General features: G+C 37.9%; 2 protein-coding genes across 13 annotated transcripts in view; one reads left to right on the forward strand and one right to left on the reverse strand.

Annotated features, from left to right (window-relative positions):
* Positions 1-1142: 1142 nt before the first annotated feature.
* METTL18 (methyltransferase like 18) lies at positions 1143-3764 on the reverse strand. Of its 5 annotated transcripts, none has more exons than XM_030935500.1 (3): positions 3516-3764; positions 2473-2507; positions 1143-2277 (listed from the first exon to the last, which is right to left on the reverse strand). In XM_030935500.1, the coding sequence occupies exon 3, from the start codon at positions 2108-2110 to the stop codon at positions 1187-1189; it is 924 nt and encodes a 307-aa protein (XP_030791360.1). In that variant the 5' UTR covers positions 2111-2277; positions 2473-2507; positions 3516-3764; the 3' UTR covers positions 1143-1186. The 5 variants fall into 5 exon arrangements, with proteins under 5 accessions (XP_030791360.1, XP_030791359.1, XP_030791358.1 ...); XM_030935499.1 differs by having other exon boundaries at positions 3461-3764; XM_030935498.1 differs by having other exon boundaries at positions 2381-2507; positions 3461-3764.
* The window catches only part of C8H1orf112 (chromosome 8 C1orf112 homolog), a 58406-nt gene continuing 38115 nt past the window's right edge, over positions 3682-23972 (forward strand). For 2 of the 8 annotated variants that reach the window (XR_004058699.1, XM_030935495.1), the window contains exons 1-8: positions 3684-3890; positions 7930-7969; positions 9873-9961; positions 11591-11695; positions 12438-12578; positions 13346-13511; positions 15250-15334; positions 16988-17126. Coding sequence is in view for 5 of the 8 variants with exons in the window: in XM_030935495.1 (XP_030791355.1) it covers positions 3780-3890; positions 7930-7969; positions 9873-9961; positions 11591-11695; positions 12438-12578; positions 13346-13511; positions 15250-15334; positions 16988-17126 (876 nt within the window). In the remaining 3 variants the exon portion in view is untranslated. Of the gene's footprint in view, positions 3891-7929; positions 7970-9872; positions 9962-11590; positions 11696-12437; positions 12579-13345; positions 13512-15249; positions 15335-16987; positions 17127-23972 lie in introns of those variants that run through there. The other 6 variants (XR_004058698.1, XR_004058697.1, XM_010361082.2 and 3 more) reach the window with 5 other exon arrangements.

A 23972-nucleotide genomic window follows, 5' to 3' on the forward strand; every position in this document is an offset into this window, starting at 1 on the left:
AAATAGGCATTGGTAGAGTTGAGACCACTGGATGATGAAAGAGCGTAAAGACTTTTAAGACTTCAGATTCTGGCTCAAGGTGAGAAATGTGATTGGGAGCAAATTAATTAACTTCTTGGAGTCTTATAGGGCACTTATGAATATTTAATGTTAAGATATATAAAGGTCTTCTGCCCTGTTTACACTAAATGCTAAATACTGTTAGCTATTATGATCACTACTAAAATAGGGATAACATATACCTCATAAGGTTTTAAGTATTATGCAAGATGCTATACAAAGTACCTAGTTAACCGTAAATGTCCAGTAAATATCACATTTAATTGAATCCATGACGTCTGATTATTTTAGCTACTTCCAAGAAAGAAAAAAATGCTGTCAATTTTACTGTTGTTATAGAGAGCAAGGCAGATCCCAATTCCCAATGAAGTAAAATGTGAAAATTTTTGCATTTGAATCAACAAAACACTTTCTCCTTTCTTTCCTACTATTTAACAACTGGTGAGAAGTCTATACTCCCCCAAATCTGGAATTCTCCTTTCTTTTTCTTTTTACTCCTACCAAGACTGCAGGATCTCTTACTTGGCTATACGGAGTAAACCTCAAGTAGTACAAGTTCTCTGTATCACTTTTATACTCTATCACAGATTCCCTTTATTTCCTCAGCTCCATGTGAATTTAGTTAAATTCTCACCATTCTGATCCTTACTATACAAGGTAAATGAATATAAAAACAAAATGAAACAAAAACCTCTTCCTATTTACCTAAGGCCTTCAAACCTAATATTTAGTGATGTATATTAATGGCATAGTGATCTGATCAGACACTTCACGTGAACCAGGAACTAACGAAGAGCGGGAAGAAATTCACAGACTTGAGAGAAGAAATGGCAGGATTTCCTGGGTACAATTTCATGTAATGTCAAAGATGGTAAAAAGGTCAAATAGAATGAAGATGGAGAATACCAGAATTTGCTACAAAATGATTTCCCAGGAGATCTCATCAAATGCACAAGGATAATTTCTCAGTTTCACCTAGTGAGTACAAGATTGCTAACATAGCTCACTTATGATTTGGATAAACTAAACAAACATCAAAAATTCAGAAAAATTAATAGCAAGACAGAAATCAAACACTCAAATTTTTGGTCCTTCTGTTTATTTCATTGTGGTTACTCAGTGAACATTAACCGGGAGACTTAAAAGTTATTTCAATTATGAACCGCTTCAATCCTTCATCAATTATTTTGAGTATTCTGGTCTTAAAAACATCCCTTTCTTCTATAAACTTCTGAAAGAGGTGAACACCTCCACCTACACCAAAATAATGTGCTTTGCTAGCCAAAAGTACACGTCCATTTTTACTTAACAGTCTAAGGAAAGTCTGGTGCAAATTACTATAATAATCTGGGTTGTAAATGGTTTCTGAGGTGAGAATGAGATCATATTTTACAAAATGTTTTTCACTGCTTAGTACAAGCTTACAAAACTCAGACCACTCACCAGAAAAAAATCGGCATTTATATAGTTCTTGTGTTACTTTTGGTTTCCTGCATCTTTTCAGATCTGGCTCATTTACATCATTTTCTTCATCTTCCAAAGTGGAGTTAGCTACTACATTAGCTAAAGTTATTTCATCAATCACCATACTGTTATAATCTTGAAAGTGAATTTCTTTGGCCCCTCCCTTGAATGCAGTTATACCCAGTAAACCTGATCCACAACCAAGATCCAAGACTTTTTTCCCGGCAAATTTCACTTTGGCCTTTGTGAAATAAGCCAGGAGGTCAAAGGTACATTCCCAGATTTTTAAGCCTCCTTCATAAACACCTGTAATCAGATCAGAGTGAGAAGAAAAGCTTTGTGAAACTATGTTTTCTCCAGGGAAGTTCTCTTTCAACAAGATGGTTTTCACCACTGAGAAGTTAACATGCTGGAAACCTGGTAATGTTTCTATGACTTTATTTTCTAACATCTTTAAATCTTTAGGCATAGCATGCTCTTTAGCAGCTCTCAAGGAGGGCTGTTTTCCATATGGCTCCAAGTTACTTGAATTGTAGGCTGCACTGAGTGGACTGTCTGTGTCTTGAGAGGGAGCTGCATTTTCCATTGACTTATGTTCCCACAAGTGACCCTGAGGCAAGTCAAATTGTTCTGCAGAACATCTTCTGTCCCTGTCTTCTCCTTTTTGACTTTCTGAGACTGACAGCTCTTTTGAGGAATCCAGGGTCAAAGCTCCATCTCCAGTGGGTGTTAATTCATTTTCCAGATGGTCTTCTATAGTGAAATTAAACTGAAAGGTCATCCTCTTATTAAATGCACACGATTGTTAAATTCAGATTCTTCAACTTCTGGATAGAATTTGATGACACACACAAACCTGCCTCAATTATTCAATTAATTTTGTTGGGCCCAATTTCTCTTTAGCAGCTTATACATGGTAACAAACATTTAGAGGTATTTCCAAATTACTTTTTAGACGTCTTTGGTCCTCTTTCCATGTAACTCTGGAAAGAAAAAAAAAAAAAAAAAACAGAAAGAAAATGATGATTAAAGCAAAATGGCACATTTCACTGAAGTGTAATATTAAACAGCCACTCCCAACCCCTCCCCGTCCCACCATACAGTTGCCTTTTCTAAAAAAGTTGTGGGGAAGAGAGAGAGATAAAGAGATTTGGACGCTCATATACACCTTAAGGGTTCAAAAGTGGGAGAAGAAAATCAGCTATAAAAACAAACTGAAGAACAGCAGCAGCAACCACCACCACCACCTGGACAAACATAAAGTCCAAGATATTCAGACAGGACGGCCTAGCTACTTGCCGTCTTTCAGCTGTCTTGACTGTGTCCAACCATATTCACCCCCTAAGCTTGCAGAATAACTTCACTTCTGTCTTTTACAAAAGACGTACAATATTTTATTTTGATAAGTGGGCGTCCCTTTAAAAACATGCATAGGTATGGTCTGGTGTGTGTAAATTCATCCAAGACTTCACTCCAAACATTTAGTCGAGAACAGCAGCCCTAAGTGTATGGAAGTGGGGGTAATTTGGAAATAATTAGTAAAGACTAATTTGATGGCAGACCAAACGCAAACTAGGGCAATGCAGTAGTTTGGAGAGACCTGTAGAAATCTGAAGCAACTTTATTGAGAATCTTCTATCCACTGCGCTAGACACGATACCATCTGCCTCTGTTTTTACAGTTCTGGCAAGTGGAATCTTTATTCCCTTTACACAAGATTTACAATTCGGGGGAGAGGAGGGTCACCCAGTCCAGCGGCTAGGAACGCGCCTCTTTTCTCTCCCACCACGCTGCAAGGCTTAGAGTCACTTCCGGCTGCAGGTCCCAGGACAAATCCGACCCTAGAAGTGCAATCTCAAAACCCCATGGGTAGCAAATCTGGGGACTTCTGGCCCTCACCTCCCCATTTGAATGTAATGTTTACAATGATCCAGACCTGAGAATGCTAGCTTCCCGACGTGTCCCGGGATGGCTCGTCTGAAAAAGCTCACCTCACGACGCCTCCTCCGGACCGAAATCGCGCACCAGCGAGTCGAGTCCTCCGGAGGCTAGAGAAGCCCGACTTTCTTTCCGGCCTTGAGGGACCCGGGTTCACCAATAAACCAGCCGTCCTCCTCTCTATGGTTCTGGAGCCGGCGGAGAGAGCGCAAGGGTTGGCGGGACTGTGAGTTTCCGGTCTGGGCTGTGGCGGGACTGTGAGATTCCGGTCTGGGCTGTGGCGGGATTGGTTTGAAGGTGTGCTGTTTGACGAAAGTATGTCTCAGGAACGCGCAGTCCCGGCTAGCGCGGTTCCCCTGGAAGAATTAAGTAGCTGGCCAGAGGAACTATGCCGCCGGGAACTGCCATCCGTCCTGCCCAGACTCCTCATATCCTTCCTTGGTTGTCACTTCCACCTAGAGAGGGGTGTGGGCGGGGCGCGAACCTTTCTTCTGTGCCGTCAGACTCACCGTCAGGCTGGGTTATATTACCGGGGCCTGAACCCCCTCTTTTCTTAGTGAGTGGGATGAAAAGCGAGGGACTGGAGGGGAAGCGACAACCATATAACCATGGTATATCTAAGGCTTTGGCCCTGGAAAGTCTCGCGGACGTGTTCTGACCTAAGGGTTTAGCAGTGAATGTGGCGTTTTCTTCCATTCCTTCTTTGAGTTTTTCTGTACTCGTTGCTTGCAATTAAGTGTAAATACTTTTGCTAGTGGGTAATGGGGGAGGCAAGGTCTCAGACCTGGGGTATGAGGATAGCTCTGGCTCTTAATAGGTTAAGATAAAGCGAGATACTCTGAGGTTTTGTCTCCCGTAAAAAGGGTAGTGAATATGAATAATGCCTTTCTTAGCGTTGTAAGAATTAAAGGACACAGTTCTGTGGTGTGAAATCTTTAAAAGATGTTCAGTAAATAAAAATAATGTTCCTCCTTCCTCTCTCAGACCTGTTTTTCTTCTTCTTCTTCTTCTTCTTCTTTTTTTTTTTTTTTTTTTTGAGGCAAGTTCTCACTCCTCTCGCCCGGGCTGGAGTCTTTTTCTGAAAGAGTTGCTTCCCCTTGTTGGCTTTTGACTGTTGGATATGAGGCGCTTAGCGCCTTTGTCATCCAGGTGCAACACATTCTTGATTGGTCTCATGCCTTTGTAGTTGTAAATGTGCCTGGAATCCTAGCCTTTTCATGGTAACCCATATGTATATGTATCTTTTTCACAACTTTTGAGCCCACCTTTATACAGTTACACTGAAAGTAACCTTCACTTGAGAGAGTCTCAACACTGCACAAATATTGTGCAGCTAAAGCCCCATATAATCACATAGAAGTCATTCACCTAGACATTAGCAAAATCTCAAAGTGCCAAGGCCCCCTTTTTTAGTTTTTGTGTAGATACAGAATTGCCGTCTTCAAGGAGTTTCAACTTGAAAACAAATAACCACCCTAAAAACATTCAAAAACACTTAAACTGCATGCATAATGTGTGTGAGACATGATGTTAGCCTTTGGGAGAGTAGAGACACGGAACATGTTTCCTCTCCTTCCCCACAAGCTTGTAGAGAGACTTCATTAAGTTGAAAGTCAACATTCCCACCTAGCTTTGCACTTCAAATGACATATTCAAAAACGCCGAAACTTCTTCCTCTGGTTTTCCTCATCTGAGTAAATGGTTTAACAAACTGAAACCTTGAATCCTGTCTCTCTCACACACCCGATCAATAAGTTCTATTGTTTCTGATTCCAAACTGTCTTGATCCATTTATTTCCATCCTTATTGCTACCACTCTGATTCCAAACCCCTATCACCTCTCACTTGGAGTATTAATAGTTTCCTTATTTCTACTCATAATTCATTATTACAAAAAAGCTCCGAGGGGAAAAACACAGATCACGTAATTTCCCTTTTTAAACCACTTTACCTTCAAGGCTCCAGGTGATCTAAGCCTTGCTCTTCTCTCATACCTAGTTAACTACACTCTATTCATGAATATATTAGGCTCACCTACCTCAGGATCTTTGTGCTCAGCCTGGTTCTCCCAGCCTTTTGCATATTTCATGTTTGTGTCTTGGCCCAAATGTCACCTCCTTTGAGGGGCTTTTTCAGAGCCTTCAATCTTAGGTAGTTCCCCCAAACCCAGTCTTACACTTGTATCACATTGACCTGTTCAGTTTTCTAAAAAGCACATTATCGTTAAAAGAAATGCTCTTGTTTGCTTTGTATATTTTCCACTTTTACACATTACATTGCAAAGTTCATAAAAGCAGCAAGTTGATTTTCTTCACAGCGTTGTCCTCAGCACCTAGAACAGTGCCTGACACATAGTAAGCATTCATTAAAGGGCTAAAAATATTTAATGTTTTAAAAATTCTTGGGAGTCTAATTAGACAATACTTATTTTCAGCTTAGGGTAGTATTTTAGCTTCACTATTTTAACAAATGAAAAATTTGCAACAAATCTACAATGCCACTACCCCCCAAAATCATTTTCATGTTTTGCATTTTACGTATTATTTTCCAGGCCTTACCTACATGTCTGTGTAATCATAACTGACTAATTTTGGAACAGCTAGCAATTATTTGAGCTTTACTGAAATTTTTTCATGAGGCCAATTCTATCCTACTGAACTCAAATTTGAGTTAATGATGACCTAATTTTGATTGCTGCTGTAAAAATATATGTGGAAAATAAGATTTCAGAAGAGGAATGAATTCTTGTATTAGTGTCATGGGATTATAGGTTTCTTTTTTGTTTTGTTTTTGAGACGGAGTCTCGCCTTGCCACCCAGGCTGGAGTGCGATGGCGCCATCTCAGCTCACAGCAACCAGGTTCAAGTGATTCTCCTGCTTCAGCCTCCCGAATAGCTGGGATTACAGGCACGCACCACCATGCCTGGCTCATTTGTTGTATCTTTAGTAGAGACAGGGTTTCACCATGTTGGCCAGGCTGGTCTCGAACTCCTGACCTTGTGATCTGCCTGCCTTGGCCTCCCAAAGTGCTGGGACTACAGGCGTGAGCCACCGCGCCCGGGCAGGTTATTCATTTTTCTTACTGACATTCTTTGATGATTCTTATAGTGTTGTTACAGTAAAACATTTCTAACAATTATTTTTGATGGTATATATGGAGAATTTGTTGTCAAGTATTTGTAAGCTGCTATGTGCAGAAGAATATCAGTCTAATAAGGTTGGTAAGATAGATATGTAAGTAATATGAAAATAAGATACGGCCGGGCGCGGTGGCTCAAGCCTGTAATCCCAGCACTTTGGGAGGCCGAGACGGGCGGATCACGAGGTCAGGAGATCGAGACCATCCTGGCTAACACGGTGAAACCCCGTCTCTACTAAAAAAATACAAAAAACTAGCCGGGCGAGGTGGCGGGCGCCTGTAGTCCCAGCTACTCGGGAGGCTGAGGCAGGAGAATGGCGTGAACCCGGGAGGCGGAGCTTGCAGTGAGCTGAGATCTGGCCACTGCACTCCAGCCTGGGTGACAGAGCAAGACTCCGTCTCAAAAAAAAAAAAAAAAAAAAAAATGAAAAGAAAATAAGATAAAAGGTGATGAATGACGCAAGGCAGGTATAAATTAAGTACTATAGAAATGTTGAGGAAAGAGAAATTTCTTGTAATAGAAATTGGAAGTACAAACTGGGCATGGTGGTGTGCATCTGTAATCCCAGCTCCTTGAGAGGCTGGTATGGGAGGATCACTTTAGCCCAGGAGCTTGAGGCTGCAGTGAGGTATGATCATGTCACCGCACTCCATCCTGGGTGACAGCAAGACCCTCTCTCTCTCTCTCTCTTTTTTTTTTTTCTCGACACGGAATCTTCCTCTGTCGCCTATGCTGGAGTGCAATGGCGCGATCTCGGCTCCCTGCAACCTCCGCCTCCCAGGTTCAAGTGGTTCTCCTGCCTCAGTCTCCTGAGCAGCTGAGATTACAGGCGCACGCCACCATGCCCACCTAATTTTTTTGTATTTTTAGTAGAGACAGAGTTTCACCCATGTTGGTCAGGCTGGTCTCGTACTCCTGACCTCTTGTTCCACCTGCCTTGGTCTCCCAAATTGCTGGGATTATAGGCGTGAGCCACCCCGCCTGGCCCCGAGCGAGACCCTCTCTCAAAAAATAAATAAATAAATCATAAACCTGTGGATTATTATAGCACTGTTTCTCATCTGTCAAAAATATTTCATGACTATGCATAGTTTGAAAAGGCAAGTTTGTCCTTGGGCAATTTTCAAAATATTTCTTTAATGTATTTTCACAATACTGTTTACCTAATCTTACGTTTTTAAAAGCAAAATTAAGCCAGTAATTTGAGTCCAGTTCCAATCTCTTATGGGTCATTGCTTAAATTTCAAAAGGGTTTTTTTTTTTTTAAGTTTATTCTGATAATGAATACCCTATTATTATGATAATATATCTTCCTTAATTATCCTACTCATTGTCTCAACATTCTGACAGTTGGATTGAGCATATTCGTAAGTTAAATTGTTTTAACTGTATTATTTGATGTTAAGGTCCGAGTCCCCACATACCTCAATGGATGTGTCCTTACAGTTTTGTATTCCCTTGAAATGTAACTGTTTTCTGTTACAGCCTTTATAACCTTCAGTTACTTGAAATGAACAAATTCCTTCAAATTCCAGCACTTAAAAGTTTTAAATTACGTTTTGGATAAATACCAAAAGTGTTTTGTTGATGATGTATGTATAAACAAATTATAAATATTAAACGTTGTTATGATTAGACCTATATAAAACATGATTTGCAGTCTACTGAATAACTATCAATCTCTAACATGTTTGGTGTCATTTAGAAAATACTTACTAAATTGCCAAAAGCTGATTGTCTAGGTGATAACAAATTTATCATTTGGAGGAAGTTGACTTTCTCATTTTCATGTCTTCTTCAGTCTTACTTGACAAGATTTATTCTTTTAGTCAGAAGAGAGTTTAGACTGCTCAGTTTACTCATATTTTGAGTTAGCTTTTCTATTTAGAGTTCACTTGGTTGTGGAATATTCATTTATAATTTGAATCTACATTGTGTAATGGGACCTAATTTTTTTTTTCCTTTGTTTTTGATGAAGTCTCATTCTGTCACCCAGGTTGGAGTGCAGTGGCATGATCTTTGCTCACTGCAACCTCCACCTTCCAGGTTCAGGTGATTCTCCTGCTTCAGTCTCCCAAGCTGTTGGGATTACAGGCATGCTTCACCACATCTGGCTAATTTTTGTATTTTTAGTAGAGATGGGATTTCACCATGTTGGCCAGGCTGGTCTCAAAACTCCTGAGCTCAAGTGATCTTCCTGCCTTGTCCTCCGTAACTTCTGGGATTACAGACGTGAGCCACCAGGCCTGGCCCCAAAGTTTGTTTTGTTTTGTTTTCGAGACAAGATCTCGCTCTGTTTCCCAGGCTGGAGAGCAGTGGTGTGATCATAGCTCACTGCAGCCTGAACTCCTGGGTTCAAGCTATTCTCCTGCCTCCATCTTCTAAAGTGCTGGGATTACAGATCTGAGCCATAATGCTTGGCCTACTTTTTTGTTTGTTTGTTTTAGGGGACAGGGTCTTGCTTTGTCACCAAAACGAGTGTAGTGGTGCGAACACAGCTCACTGCAGCCTCCATCTCCCAGGCTCAAGCAGTCCTCTCACCTCAGCCTTCCAAGTAGCTGAGACCATAGGTACGTGCTACCATGCCTGGCTAATTTTCTATTTATATATTTATTTTTTGGTAGACATGAGGTCTTGTCATGTTTCCCAGGTTGGTCTTTAACTCCTGGGCGCAGGCAGTCCTCCTGCCTCAGCCACCCAAAGTGTTGGGATTACAGGCATGAGCCACCATGCGTGCATAATTTTTTTTGAGTAAATTATTTTTTTATCTTGAGTATAGAAGTGATTCATGTTCATTGTGGAAAATATGAAACAGAAAAACAGAAAAGATTACAAAACATCTAATCTGAAATGGTTAAGATTTTGATAAGAACAGTCTCATCTCATTTCCGTATATTCCTGCCAGCCTATCCATCATTCTTTGTACATGTTTATATTAAAATTGGTGTTATATTTTGGAAACTTTTTGTTTAACTACATTTTGAACATTTTTCTTGTTTTAAAATGTCATTTTAATGATGGCAGATCCTATTCAATGGATGTACAGACACCTATTTAACTGGTCCACAGTTGTTGGATATGTAGGTTGTTTCCTTTCTCTGTTGCTGTCTCTCTTTTTGGCTATTACTTAATAGTTTCTCTACATAGAATGTGGTGTTTTGAAAGGGTATCAAGCTTTAGATTGGTAGTATTCTTGCATTTAATAAAGGGCAGTGGCCTTTGTTGACTGACATGACAATATTTTTATAAAATATGTTATTTGCTTTACAGAAATTTTGAAAATTATTGTAGAAATGTTTTTACCTCATATGAACCACCTGACATTGGAACAGACTTTCTTTTCACAAGTGTTACCAAAGGTATAATACTATTACCTGAAAATACATGTTATAAGGAATCTAACCTCTCAGTCTTAGATAATTTATTATTAATTATGGCTCTGTTTTTCTAATATATCAAATATATTAAAAATAAAAATAAGGAGTAAATAGATCTCATGTGAGTCTATAATCGTGTTAGTGTGATCATTAGGCAATTAAAAACTGTTATAGGCTGGGCATGGTGGCTCATGCCTGTAATCCCTGCATTTTGGGAGGCTGAGGTGGATGGATCATCTGAGGTCAGAAGTTTGAGACCAGCCATGGTCAACATGATGAAACCCTGTCTCTACTAAAAATACAAAAAATTACCTGGACATGGTGACTGGTGCCTATAATCCCAGCTACTTGGGAGGCTGAGACAGGAGAATTGCTTGAGCCTGGGAGGCAGAGGTTGCATTGAGCCAAGATCGTGCCATTGCACTCCAGCCTGGGCAATAAGAGCGATGCTCCATCTCAAAAAAAAAAAAAAAAGAAAAAACTTTTATTTTCAGATAGTATGAGTCTTTTGCTAATTGAATTTAAATTATTTGTGGTCAATTTTAAATGTTCGTGTATTTTAAAGCCACTGTATTCCAGCCTGGGTGAAACCCTGAATTCCAAAAAAAAAAAAAAAAAAAAAAAAAAGAAAGCTGGAATATTGGCAAAATCAAGTAACTAAGATAAAACATTAAATTCACAGACTACATTATTACTTTTTAGATATATATGGTATACGTTTTCTCTGAAAAGCACAAGCATACATTTTTTGTTTTAAATGGAGGGAACCAAAGATACTTTGGTGCCAAAATGAAACATTATTTGTAATTAATCTCTTATTGAAATGGGTTTCTAACTTTAGCTTTTAAACATAATCTTTCAAATTTCTTATACTCATAGTCACTTGATGATTCTCTATCTGAAATATTTCTTAGAATTTGTTCTTGACCACCAGAAAAAGATTCAACTATTACATACATAAAAATAGATGTTGAATGTTAACAGGCCTACAGGAAACAGTATCTTCTTTAACTACATTGTATTGTTGACTATGTTGCTATTCTTGTAATGTTTAGGTCATTTAAATTGTTAGAAAGATCCAAGTATTAAGATCTTAGGGTGGCTAACTTTTCACAGACAAAAAGCTTGGTTGTAAGGTCATATACTATACTCTTAATTCAGGAAGGTTATCTTGAATTGGGTCAAAAAGGAAACTGGTTAGAAAATAAGCGAGTAGTGATTAGGCGATTCAGTGCAAATTCCTTCCAGAAAATACCCTTGTAAATGGCCATTATTCAAGACAGTCAAATTTATTGTGCAAAAGTAATACTTTTATTTCTTGCATCTCTAAAACATGAACTTTGAGTGATTTTTTTTAAAAGTTGATGCTATTAAATAGATTCAAACCATAGAGATGGAAAATAAATTTCTGTTTGAGCCTTTTGGGGGGAATTATATTGTAAAAGTACCTTTTCTCTATATTTTGTGCTTAATTAGGTACAATTGTTAAGCTAGATGATAGCCCGTGGATGTTACTAAGTGCAAAATCAAATTATTGTATTGTGTTTTCTCTGTAAAGTTTTGTCTTGTCTTGTCTAGTGATTTCTCTTATTACTTGATGTGTTTTTACAGACTGTGAAATTATTTGATGACATGGTGTGTGAATTAACCAGTCAAGCCAGAGGACTGTCAAGCCAAAATTTGGAAATCCAGACTACTCTAAGGAATATTTTACAAGTAAGTCAAATGTATTAGAAAGCAGGAGAGAGAGGGAGCTTAAAGAATATCAACATTTTTATACTGATACTGATTAGCCATGTATTCTTATGTGATGGCGTAATGTTGGAATTAAATGTATAGAATTAAAGACCTGAATATAGAAACATGAATTCTGAATAATAAACTCTTATAAGACAAGTCATCAAGCTAGCTTACCCTACCTGTATTTTCTTTTTTTTTTGAGACGGAGTCTCGCTCTGTCACCCAGGCTGGAATGCAGTAGTACAATCTTGGCTCACTGCAAACTCCTCCTCCTGGCTTCACACAATTCTCCTGCCTCAGCCTCCCGAGTAGCTGGGACTACAGGTGCCTGCCACCACGCCCGGCTAATTTTTTGTATTTTTAGTAGAGACAGGGTTTCACTGTGTTAGGATGGTCTCGATCTCCTGACCTCGTGATCCGCCCGCCTTGGCCTCCCAAAGTGCTGGGATTACAGGTGTGAAGCACCGTGCTCAGCCTTCCCGACCTGTATTTTCAAGGGATATGTGTAGAACACCTGCCATGTGTTTTGAAGTTTGGGTTAGGATTCTAAATGGCTAGACAGTCATTCCAGTATTTGTAGTTCTGATAGACTAAAGTTCTGTGAAAAGAGGAACAGACTGTGTTTTGTTCACTGCTGTATTCGTAGCACCCAGCATACTAATACCTTTTCAGTGCACAAAAAATATATTCTGAATGAAATTTCCTTCGTTATTCACAGACAATGGTGCAGCTCTTAGGAGCTCTTACAGGATGTGTTCAGCATGTCTGTGCCACACAGGAATCCATCATTTTGGAAAATATTCAGAGTCTCCCCTCCTCAGTCCTTCATGTAATTAAAAGCACATTTGTGCATTGTAAGGTGAGTGAAGGTCTGATTATACTTTGAATGGTATGTAATCAATGTGCATGGGGCTGAGTAAAATAATGTTTGTATAAGATTTTACATTTTAGTCTATATTATTGAAATAAACTTTTCCATACAATAAGGAACATGTAAGTAAATAATTATTTCCAAAAAAGTGGTTATAAGGAAGTCATTAAAGGTGGCTTTTTGGGGGTTTTTAGTTTTATCTTATTTCCCCTCTATAAAGAAAGAAATTTTAAGAATTTGTGTTGAGATAGGCACAGGGATTCTGAAATAGTTCTGTCATGTTGCATTGATCAATATTCAGTTACCATTATGATTAGATGTCAGAACTTCCTTTTATAAAGGGAAACTAATCCTTATTTAGTCCATCTCTGCATGCCAAAGGTAGCCTTGAGGCACAAAAGCTTGCCTAGAATTTATGGGGTGCAGATAGTTTTAATATTGCTATTTGTTGAGTGAATGAAAATCACTAGTTAATTAATACCTCTCTTTGCTGATAGGATGCTAAAAATGTCATACACCTGGCCTAATGTTACCTTTCTTTTAGTTCTGTATTTGTAAGATCATGGAAGTCAAATAATATTTTATACATGCTTGCATCTCTTAAAGTACACTATATTTAATGGATGTTCACTAAACAATGAATGAATATATGATTCAGTAAATTTATGATCTCTAATAGTATGAATTAAAGTAAATTTGGTTCTTGAGCTTTTTATGATTTGTTTTTTCTCTCATTTTTATTTATCCGTAATCAGAATAGTGAATCTGTGTATTCTGGGCGTTTACACCTAGTTTCAGACCTTCTCCAGGCTCTTTTCAAGGAGGCCTATTCTCTTCAAAAGCAGCTAATGGAACTGCTGGACATGGTTTGCATGGACCCTTTAGTAGATGAGAATGATGATATTTTGAATATGGTAATAGGTGAGTGAAGAAAACTTTCTGCTTAGTATATGGTGACTATAAATCATGAATCAGTTAAAATTGTCTCTAATAATTCCTGTTATTTTCTTACTAATTGTGCATTAACATTGATTTAAATCTTACCAAATACATTTTAATCTTTAAATTTGGAATTTGTAAAATTTATTTTGGGTACCTTAACCTAGATTTGTGTATTCAGTTACTGTAATTTCTCCACAATGATTAACTTGTATAACTTTATATTCTCTGAGGTTGTCCATATTCAGAGACAATAACTTTCACATTTTTTAACCATAACTCATATTGAGATGCAGTTTATATTTCCTTCCAGAATACATATAAATATGTGCATATGTATATGTAAATATGTCTATTCTCATAATGAAGTATACTCATTTTACGTGTGATGCACTTTATACTAGTTTATTTTTTTTATTTATTTTTGACACAGTGTCCCTCTGTCGCCCAGGCTAGAGTGCAGTGACGCAATCGTGGCTCACTGCAACCTCGCCTCCCAGACTCAAGCGATTCTCCTGCCTTAGCCTCCTGAGTAGCTGGGATTATAGGCGTCCGTCACCACACCTGGCTAATTTTTGTATTTTTAGTAGAGACGGGATTTCACCATGTTGGCCAGGCTAGTCTTGAACTCCTGACCTCAGGTAATCCACCTGCCTCAGCCTCCCAGAGTGCTGGGATTATAGGCATGAGCCACCGTGCCTGGCCAATACTAGTTTATCTTTAAAGAATTGCTGATTGTGACACACTTCATTGATTTTATCATTAATGGATTATGAACAAGAGTTTGAAAGACAATGTAAGGGCAAAGTTTGCATTCAAAACTTTGGTATAAAGAGAGAAATTTGGTTTTGTGCAGTGTATCAGGCCCCTGTCACTCTGCAACACACCATCTCAAAATCTATTTATTCACTATTTTATTTATTCATGATTCTGTGAGTCTGCAGTTCAGGGTGGGATCCCCTGAGATAACTTTCTCTGCTCCACCTGGGGCACTAGCTTACCCATGTGACTTCAGCGACTTCATTCACATCTGGCTGTTGGCAGAGGCAGAAGTATTTGAGAAAGCCATGTGCATCATCCAGCAGGCTCACCACATCTCAGATACCTGATGCCAGTGGTTTCAGGGTTTCTAAGAGTATTAAGAGTGAGCAGGTCCCTGTATGCTAGCACTTTCCAAGTTTCTGCTTGCCTTAATTTTATTATTGTCCACCGGGCCAAAGCAGGTCATAGAGTTTAGCCCAGAGTCATTGTGGAAAAGTGTGGATTCACAAAGGGCAGTCATTGTGGCCGTTTTTATAAGTAGTCTACCACAGGCCGAGTAAAAGCCTTGCGTGAATACCATGGAAATTAATTTGAATTCTTCCTTTTTAGGTTTTCTTTCCTTAGCAATTTGTTTTGTCATTTTGGATTAGAATTATATCTGTAGAATATTTCAGTTATAATAGGGTACAACTTTTATTCCACTGAACATTTTTAGTTTTATTTAGGTCAACAGGTAGGTATAAACTTCAAAAGTTAATTTTCAATATTTATAAAAACCGTAACAAGTGTGACACTTAAATAGTTTAAATAATTCTTTTGACACAACTATTTCCAAACTGTGTTACCTATTTTAATTCAATCAAATGTTGAAATTGTTCAGTGGATAGTGTTAATTATAGGAGAAACTCACCCCCATGACATTTGGATGTCTTAAAAGTTCTGTTATCTTTCTTTGCAGTTATTCATTCTTTATTGGATATCTGCTCTGTTATTTCCAGTATGGACCATGCATTTCATGCCAATACTTGGAAGTTTATAATTAAGTAAGTTTGTCTGTTATTTTTTACTTTTTAGAAAATGTTTTTCATATTTCTCAATCTTAATTATTCATGATTCCTTAGATTGCATTTGAAACATTCTGTGTGAATTTAATGTTCATTGACACTGCTGTCTGATAATCCAGATGTTATACATGTAACTCTCAAGCCAAATTGGACTTCTTTACCCTGTGGCCTCTAAATAAAAAAAGTGTTCTTCCTAGTTAGCTAGTACTTCAGAAATAATGGGCCATGGGCCAGACTAGAACTTAACCACTTTCCTGCTGCTACTGTTGTTTAACCAGCTCTTAAGTATCCTATTTCTAGGATTAGATAAATTGGTAACTATAATTGGAACTGAATATAATCTTTTTATTAGGTACTTTTAAGTTGTTCACACTTAATTCCATTTATACAGTAATTTTAGCTTTCTGAAACTGAAGCATTATAACGGGTCACCAGGGATAGTGCCCATAGCATTCATCAGATTCTTAGGGGTGAGAGGAGATGTGGTTGAGTTGTAAAAATGGTTAAGAATATCTACTTTATACACTACATAAAACATTAAAGGTCAGTGTATTTTCAGGTGTTAGGTGCTTTTCTTCTATTACCAGGACATTAAGTTGCCATTCAGTGGTTAAGAGTGTTGCCTGGAAGCTGTGTCACATGTGCTTAAAGCCATTCTGAAATCATTGACTCCTTCTGAGCCCTTGGGCTATTTGGTTAATTTCTCTGAACGTTAGTTTGCTCATCTGAAAATGGAAATAATAATAGCACTTTCTTAACAGGGTTATAGTTAGAATTGAGTTCATCACTGAAATGCTTAGAACTGTGCATGACACATAGTTAATGCTCAAGGAATTATCATCACCACTGAATATCTTCCACTCTTACCCTCTTCCAGTTCATTTTCTACCCAGCAGAATGATCTTTTAAAAAGTAAATCAGATCATGTCACTCTATTGCTTAAAGTCTATCCCATTTTACTAAGAATAACAACCTAATCCTCTCTGGATGCTGCCTCCTTCACCAGCCTGTCTCATGCTGCTCTCTCCCTGCTCTTAGTTCCTCAAACATACCAAACTCTCCTGTCCCAGAGCCTTTTCATGGTTTTTCCATCTGCCTAGGATGCTTCTCTCTCCTGTTGTATACCTTGCTAACTCCTGCTTATTGTCTTTCAGTTCTCAGCTTAAGAGTTATATCTTCATGATAACATTCTTTGATATCCTTACCCTAAGAATAAATTAGATTAGGTCTCTCTATTGTAGCACCTTAGACTTTGTCATTTGACAAATCACAGCCCTAATTAATTATTCTTACAATTACTTAACGTTCTCTCTCATACTAGACCACAAGTTTCATGCAGGTAAGGCAGAGATTGTGTCCATTTGTTTGACCCATTTGTCCCCAGGGCCTGGTAGAGTGCCTGGTAAATAGTAAGAATTCAATTAATATTTTACACAGAGAAAAAATTAGCAGCTTATTTAAACACACATAACTGCTTCAAAGGTAAACTAGGCATATCTTGTTTATATTATGTCATATATGATGCTTTGTGATTGTTTTTTAGATGTTCTATAAGGTAGATATTGTTGGTGGTCCTAAGTTACTTGATGTGTTACTTGTGGTGATTGTATTCTTTTCTTTTTATTCATTTAGGCAGAGCCTTAAGCACCAATCCATAATAAAAAGCCAGTTGAAACACAAAGATATAATTACTAGCTTGTGTGAAGACATTCTTTTCTCCTTCCATTCTTGTTTACAGTTAGCTGAGCAGATGACACAGTCAGATGCACAGGTAAAATTTGGGCTAATAGCATTTTAAACAGCAACTGTTATTTTCTTTGGCAGTTAGTAAATCTCATTTGAATGTCTGGGTCAGTCTATTTAAGAGGATTTTAATTTATTTCATTTGGGTGTTTTTTTTGATCTGTGGGATTATTTATAGCCTATAATTACTTTTCACCCAGAGCACTGCATTAGATTCCTAACTGTTCTTATTGCCTCTAGGGTCTACCTGGCTCCCTCTTTGCATTGTAACTGGTTGGTTACAGCATTCTTCTCTGAATCCTTTCATTCTTTTCTGCATGAAAACATAAATTCTTTTGTTCATATTTATATAACATCTAATATAGCTGCAATCAATCTTGCATTTTTTCTTCACCAATGCATTGCAACCTTTAGGGATACAAGTATGTTTGTGCATGTATATATGTATCAGTCTTTTAAATTTGATGTATTCATACATTCATTTTTATTTTGAAAAGTTAGAGCGTTGAATTGGTATTCCATTTATGAAACAAATTAAATTTGTAGTACGATTATTGGGAATTATAACTCATTAGTACCTTTTGCTTTCAGACTAGCCCTCCAATTTTATTTAACTATAATAGCCCTAAATTATAAGATTAATAGTACTCAGGACCTAATAGTTATATGTAATTTTTTTTTTTTTTTTGAGACTGAGTCCCACTCTGTCACCAAAGCTGGAGTGCAGTGGTGCAGTGGTACGATCTTGGCTCACTGCAACTTCTGCCTCCCGGGTTCAAGGGATCCTCCTGCCTCAGCCTCCTTTGTAGCTGGGATTATAGGTGCCTGCCACCACGCCTGGCTAATTTTTGTATTTTTAGTGGAGATGGGGTTTTGCCATGTTGGCCAGGCTGATCTTGATCTCCTGACCTAAGGTGATCCACCCGCCTCAGCCTCCCAAAGTGCTGGGATTACAGGTGTAAGCCACCGCACCCAGCCTATATGTAATAATTTTAATGGGACCATTAATTGAATATTTCTTCTTTGAATAGCAATGACATAGCCCGTTCTATTGTACATGTGCAAGCTGATATAGGGAATTCTTTTGTACCTGTGCTTTTCCCTGCCAGTCAGCTATGTGGGTGAAAGTGTAGGGGTTCATCCAAGTCCTAAAACTGGTAGTAACTCCTAGGGCAGGGATGATGTGGAAGGACAGACCCTAGGGGAGGATGGAACTTTAAAAAGAAATTCTGAAGGTAGTAAGAAGGAAATGAGGAGTAGTGTTAGGAAGAGGCTAACTTTTTTCTTCTTGTTTCTCTTCTTTATCTCACCTGCCCCTCCCCTTACAACCCTTCTTCCTTTTTCCCTTTTCTTTTTTGTTCTCACTTCATTCATGTGTCCTTTCTGATTCCTCTTACCTTGCTAAAAGGAGAAGTTTGTTTGGGTATCCTGTATCAATGGCAGGAAGGTTGTTTTCTTCTTCACCTTTGTCCTGTAGATTCATATTCTCAACCCAACCTCCTCTTTCAGTTTCCTTCTTGCTTCTCTTGACACCACAGACTTTTCAGCTAGTACTTGGAGAGGAAAATTAAACAGAGATACTTGGACAGGAGTGAGATGAAGAAAGCCTAAGCAACAGTATAGTCTACAGTGGCAAGAGAGAGTATGGGGGCTGCTTAGCCAGGGTGACTGTTTATATATAAAGGATATTTTCAGTTTATATAAACTGCTTATAGATGGACATCAGAAAATTTAACTTTTCTTAACTGTCCAAGAAAATTCTCATATTTTTACTCATTTGTTCAAATTTGGGACTGATAAATGTGACCAGTTCTGCTTACTGTCCATTGCCTGAAATGGAGCTTTGAGGTGGACCGTGTAATTTCTTCAATCTTAACTCCAAATTCTGATCAGTGATGCCCTCTGCTGCTCACTGTTAATATTTATTTACCAATCAAAGTAAAGTATTGAAGTTTTCCAAGCAGTTTTCACTTTGTGTCTTAGTCCGTTTAGGCGGCTATAACAAAATCCCTTAAACTGGGTAAGGGATTATAAACATTAGAAATTTATTTCTCACAGTTCTGGAAGCTGGGAAGCCCAATATCAAGGCACCAGCAGATTTGGTGTCTAGTGAGGGTGTACTCTCTGCTTCAAAGATGGCCCCTTGCTGCTGCATCCTCACTTAGTGCAAGGGGCAAGACACCTCCCTTCAACCTGTTTTATAAGGGCACTTATCTCATTCATGAGGGCAGAGCCTTCATCACTTAATCACTTCCCCAAAGGCCCCACCTCTTAATAGTATCACTTTGGGTATTAGGTGTCTGGGAGGACACCAATCTTCAAGCCATATCATCTCACTTTGAAAAAAGTCAAAATAAAACCAGTAGATTTAATTAATGTTACACTATTTATGGAAGCATGTGATGTGTCATTCCTTGTATTAATTTCCTGGGGTTGCCATAACAAGTTACCACAAACTAGGTGGCTTAAAACAATAGAATTTTATTCTGTCACATTTCTAGAGGTAAAAGTTCACAGTGTGTCAATAGGGCCATGTTCTCTGGAAGACTTTAGGGGAGAATATATGTCATATCTTTTTCTTAGCTTCTGGGTGTCACTGGCAATCCTCAGCTTACTTTGGCTTGCAGCTGTGTAACTCCACATGCTGTTCTCTTTCTGTGTCTTCACATCATCTTTTTATAAGAACACAGTGATAGTGACTGAGGGCATACCTTGCTTTAGTATGACCTCATCTTAACTAATTATGTCTTCAATAACCCTATTTCCAAATAAGGCCACATTCTGAAGTATTGAGAGTTAGAACTTAAAGCTTTCTGGGAGGGACACATTTCAACCCATAACAGCCCCTAAAATCGATATTTATTCTCAAGTCTTGAAATTGGTTTCAAAAAGAGAATATTCTATTAGAGTTTTTAATGTATAGTTTTAACATATAGTTCTTTAGCCCCCAATTATTTAGTTTTTCTATAAACATAGGGAAATTTATTTGTGTGGCACTTAGAAATAATTTAATTTCCACTCTAATTCCTACTTATATAATGCTTTTAGAAATTTGTATTATTCAGAAAATAAACATATACTATTATATCTGTTGCCTACACTTAGATTTTATTGCCTGCTACATTTAAATTTTATTAGTATTTTAGTTGTTTTAGAAAGAATGTGCCTGTAATCTCAGCACTTTTAAGAGGCCAAGGCAGAAGGATTGCTTGAGTCTAGGAGTTCGAGACCAGCCTGGGCAATACAGGGAGACCCCCATCTCTACAAAAAATAAAAAAATTACCCAGGCCTTGTGGCACATACCTGTAGTTCTAGTTACTTGGAAGACTGGGGCAGGAGGATGCATTGAGCCCAGGAGATTGAGGCTGCAGTGAGCCATGATCGGGCCACTGTACTCCAGCCTGGACAACAGAGTGAGACCCTGTTTAGATAGATAGGTAGATAGACCCTGTTTAGATAGATAGATAGATAGATAGATAGATAGATAGATAGATAGATAGATAGATAGATAGATACCTGGACAGCAGAGCAAGACCCTGTCTAGATAGATAGATAGACCCTGTCTAGATAGAGAAAGAAAGAAAGAAAGAAAGAGAGAGAGAGAGAGAGAGAGAGAGAGAAAAGGAAGGAATGGAAAAGAAGGTGCTCATATTTTAAAGCATTGGAAAATGGTCTTCCTTGCTTATATTACCCACACCTTCTTTGTTGGCATTGAGATGCAAACTTTGTTTTGAGCAGTTGAGTAAATCAAAGATGGGACTGTTAATTTATTTGTGTTATTTACTTGCTTTTTGAAAATGTAAAAATAAAATTCTAGATTTAATTAGTAGTATGCTATTTAGTGATGAAGTAAAGCTACAGGCTTCGAACAAATCTTGTGTAATTTCCTCTTGAATGAGAGAGAAAATTTAAAGTAAGCAAACAAATAAGTTGTGTGTCACCACTCATTCAGTCATTTAACAAGAGTGCTTATTCTGTGCCAGCAAATGTTGTAGGTGCCCTCAACAACTTAGAGGCTAGCTTGAAACACAAATAAGTAGGTAATTATTATATAATGGTAGGATCTTTGGAGGACTGGGTATTGGCTGGCTTATGGGAGTACAAGATAGGTGTCCAGTGATGAAGTCAGGAAAGGTTTTTTATGGTGGTGTGACGTCTATGCTGAATAAAATGTATTATAAGGTCAGGGTAGATTAATCTTTAAACTTTGTGCTTTTAAATTTGCATAGCACTGTATTAGAGAGTTCATGTTCAAAACAATTGAAAAGGCTGGGTGTGGTGGCTCATGGCTGTAATCCCAGCACTTTGGGAGGCCGAGGTGAGCAGATCGCTTAAGCTAGGAGTTCGAGACCAGGCTGGCTAACATGGTGAAACCCCGTCTCTACTAAAAATACAAAAATTAGCCAGGAGTGATGGTGCACACCTGTAATCCCAGCTACTTGGGAGACAGGCAGGAGGATCACTCGAACCCAGGAGATGGAGGCTGAAGTAAGTCGAGATCGTGCCACTGCACTCCAGCCTGGGCAACAGAGTGAGACTTCATCTCAAAAAAAAAAAAAAAAATTCAAAGAAGGATGAATTTTCATCTACCCTATTTCTGCTGAGGAAAATTGACTATTTTCAAATATTTTTAATAAAGGTCAGAATGAGGGATCATGTTCCTTTAGCGAACCATCCAACTCTGTTTTGACTGGGGTTAATGAAGATTTTGCTATATTGGAAAAGAAATCAAATTGTAGCCAATTAACATATAAGTTAAGATATGTTATTTTCATATGAAATAATTCATAAATTAAAGACAGTAATTTGTTTGACTTAATTTTATGGCACTATTTAAAGCTGTTTGGATCATAATGTGTATTATAAACTTGGGTGATGGAACAACCAATATTTATTGAGCTAAGTTGCTTAAATGTCAGACACTGTTTAAATCTCACAATAATCTTGTATTAGCCTCATTGTAGATGAGAAAACTGGGCCACAGAAAGGTTTAGTAACTTTCCCCAGATCATATAGTAGTTGTAGTAGGACCAGGACTTAAATCCAGGCAGATTAATCTATAGCCTTCCCCTGCATACTGTTGGCACTACCCACTGTTTTATCAATTTACAAATGTAATACGTAATCAGAAAACACACATATTACACAAGTATCTAACATGGAAAGTGAAATCCTATTTTCATCTACTAGAAAGAATTACAGGAAAGTTTTTTTTTATTTATTTTGGGTGTAGGAGAAAACATTAACATTGAACACATTTAAAAATAGTGATAGGATTATGTTATTATTAGAGTCAATAGACAAATCTTTGAAAACAAAACGTTTTATTTGGGAGGAAGTAATTGCAATTTGTAGCATACATGCAGACCAATTGTTTGGGTGTGTCCACAGAAAAAAGAGAAGGTTAGCGGTCTTATATAAAAGGAGAAATATTACATATGGCTCTTCAAGAAAGTCCATTGGCACTAGATTTGGGGAGCTGTCAAGCTCTGATTGGTGAGTGAGGGCAATGGGTAACACTGGTCTTAGAGTTGCACCAGGTTCTTTCAGTAACCCTTAGATAAACTGGTTTCCAGTTACAGCAGGCAGTTTCAGCAGCCAGGCTTACAGAGAATTACATTTTGGGAGAAATATTTTGTGCCCCAAGTGCTTTTCCCCCAGGCCTGTTGATTCTGTTTTAGTTGGGTATGACAAGAATGACTCAACTTGTGTTACTAATTTTTACATTATACAAATTGTTTACAACTTGGGTTTTTGCTTAACAGTTTATCCTTAGGGCTTTCTGTGTCCATGAAGGTATATGTACCTGATTCTTTTTAATAGCTATATGGTATTACAGTTTATGATTATACTATAAATTTGTAGTTGACCCTTGAACAATTCAGGTCCAAACTGCACAGGTCAACTTATGCAGATTTTTTAAAATTGTCATTTATTACAATAAAATAACACAAATCTATTATCAAAGGTTAAAATTTATCAAAACTTAGCACACAGAGACCATACATGGTACCATGCAGTTGAGAGAAATGTAAACAAATGTAAAGATGCAGTATTAAATCATAATTACATAAAATTAACTGTGGTACATATTGTAGTTGTGCAAAAGTAATTGCAGTTTTTGCCATTATTTTCAATATATATATTCAATATAATACAATAATTTCATAGCCACTTCCTGTTGCTGTTACTGTGAACTCAAGTTTTGCAAGGCCATGTGATACTAACCATTCCCACATGAGCAGTTTGTCTCTCCAGTAAGTAAATTGCGTTTCTCAGTAAAAAGTATAGCTCTTGAGGTGCCTCCATATTTTTTCATCATCTTTAATGCAATATGGTAAACCCATAAGAAGAGCCACTAGTGATGCTGGAAGTGCTCCCAAGAATTCCTTAATACATATTGTAAATTGAGGTCTACAACTGCAATTACCTGCCATTTCAGACATATGATTCATTTTGTAAATAGACAGTGTTAATACATATAACATACAAAATATGTTAATCAGCTGTTTTTATTGGTAAGGCTTATGGTCAGTGGTAGGCTATTAGTGTTTTTGGAGACTCAAAAGTTATACTCGGATTTTAGACCACATAGGGGTTGGCACCCCTAGACCCCATGTTGTTCAGAGGTCAGCTGTATTTAGGTGTTCCCCACATGTTGCATACTTGGTTCGTTTCAGTTTTCACTATATTAAAAAAGTTGTTTTTTTTTGTAAAGTGAAAGCAAGTTTCTTAAGAAAGTAAAGGAATAAGGCCAGGCACAGTGGCTCACACCTGTATTCCCAGCACTTTGGGAGGCTGAGGTAGGTGGATCACAAGGTCAGGAGTTCGAGACCAGCCTGGCCAACATGGTGAAACCCCATCTCTACTAAAA

This window comes from Rhinopithecus roxellana, chromosome 8 (assembly GCF_007565055.1).
Source record: "Rhinopithecus roxellana isolate Shanxi Qingling chromosome 8, ASM756505v1, whole genome shotgun sequence".
NCBI classification, from domain to species: Eukaryota; Metazoa; Chordata; class Mammalia; order Primates; family Cercopithecidae; genus Rhinopithecus; species Rhinopithecus roxellana.

What these genes read in the sequence shown, in the direction of transcription:
- METTL18 (XM_010361019.2), bottom strand. Translation starts at nt 2,305, where the DNA reads ATGACCTTTCAGTTTAATTTCACTATAGAAGACCATCTGGAAAATGAA.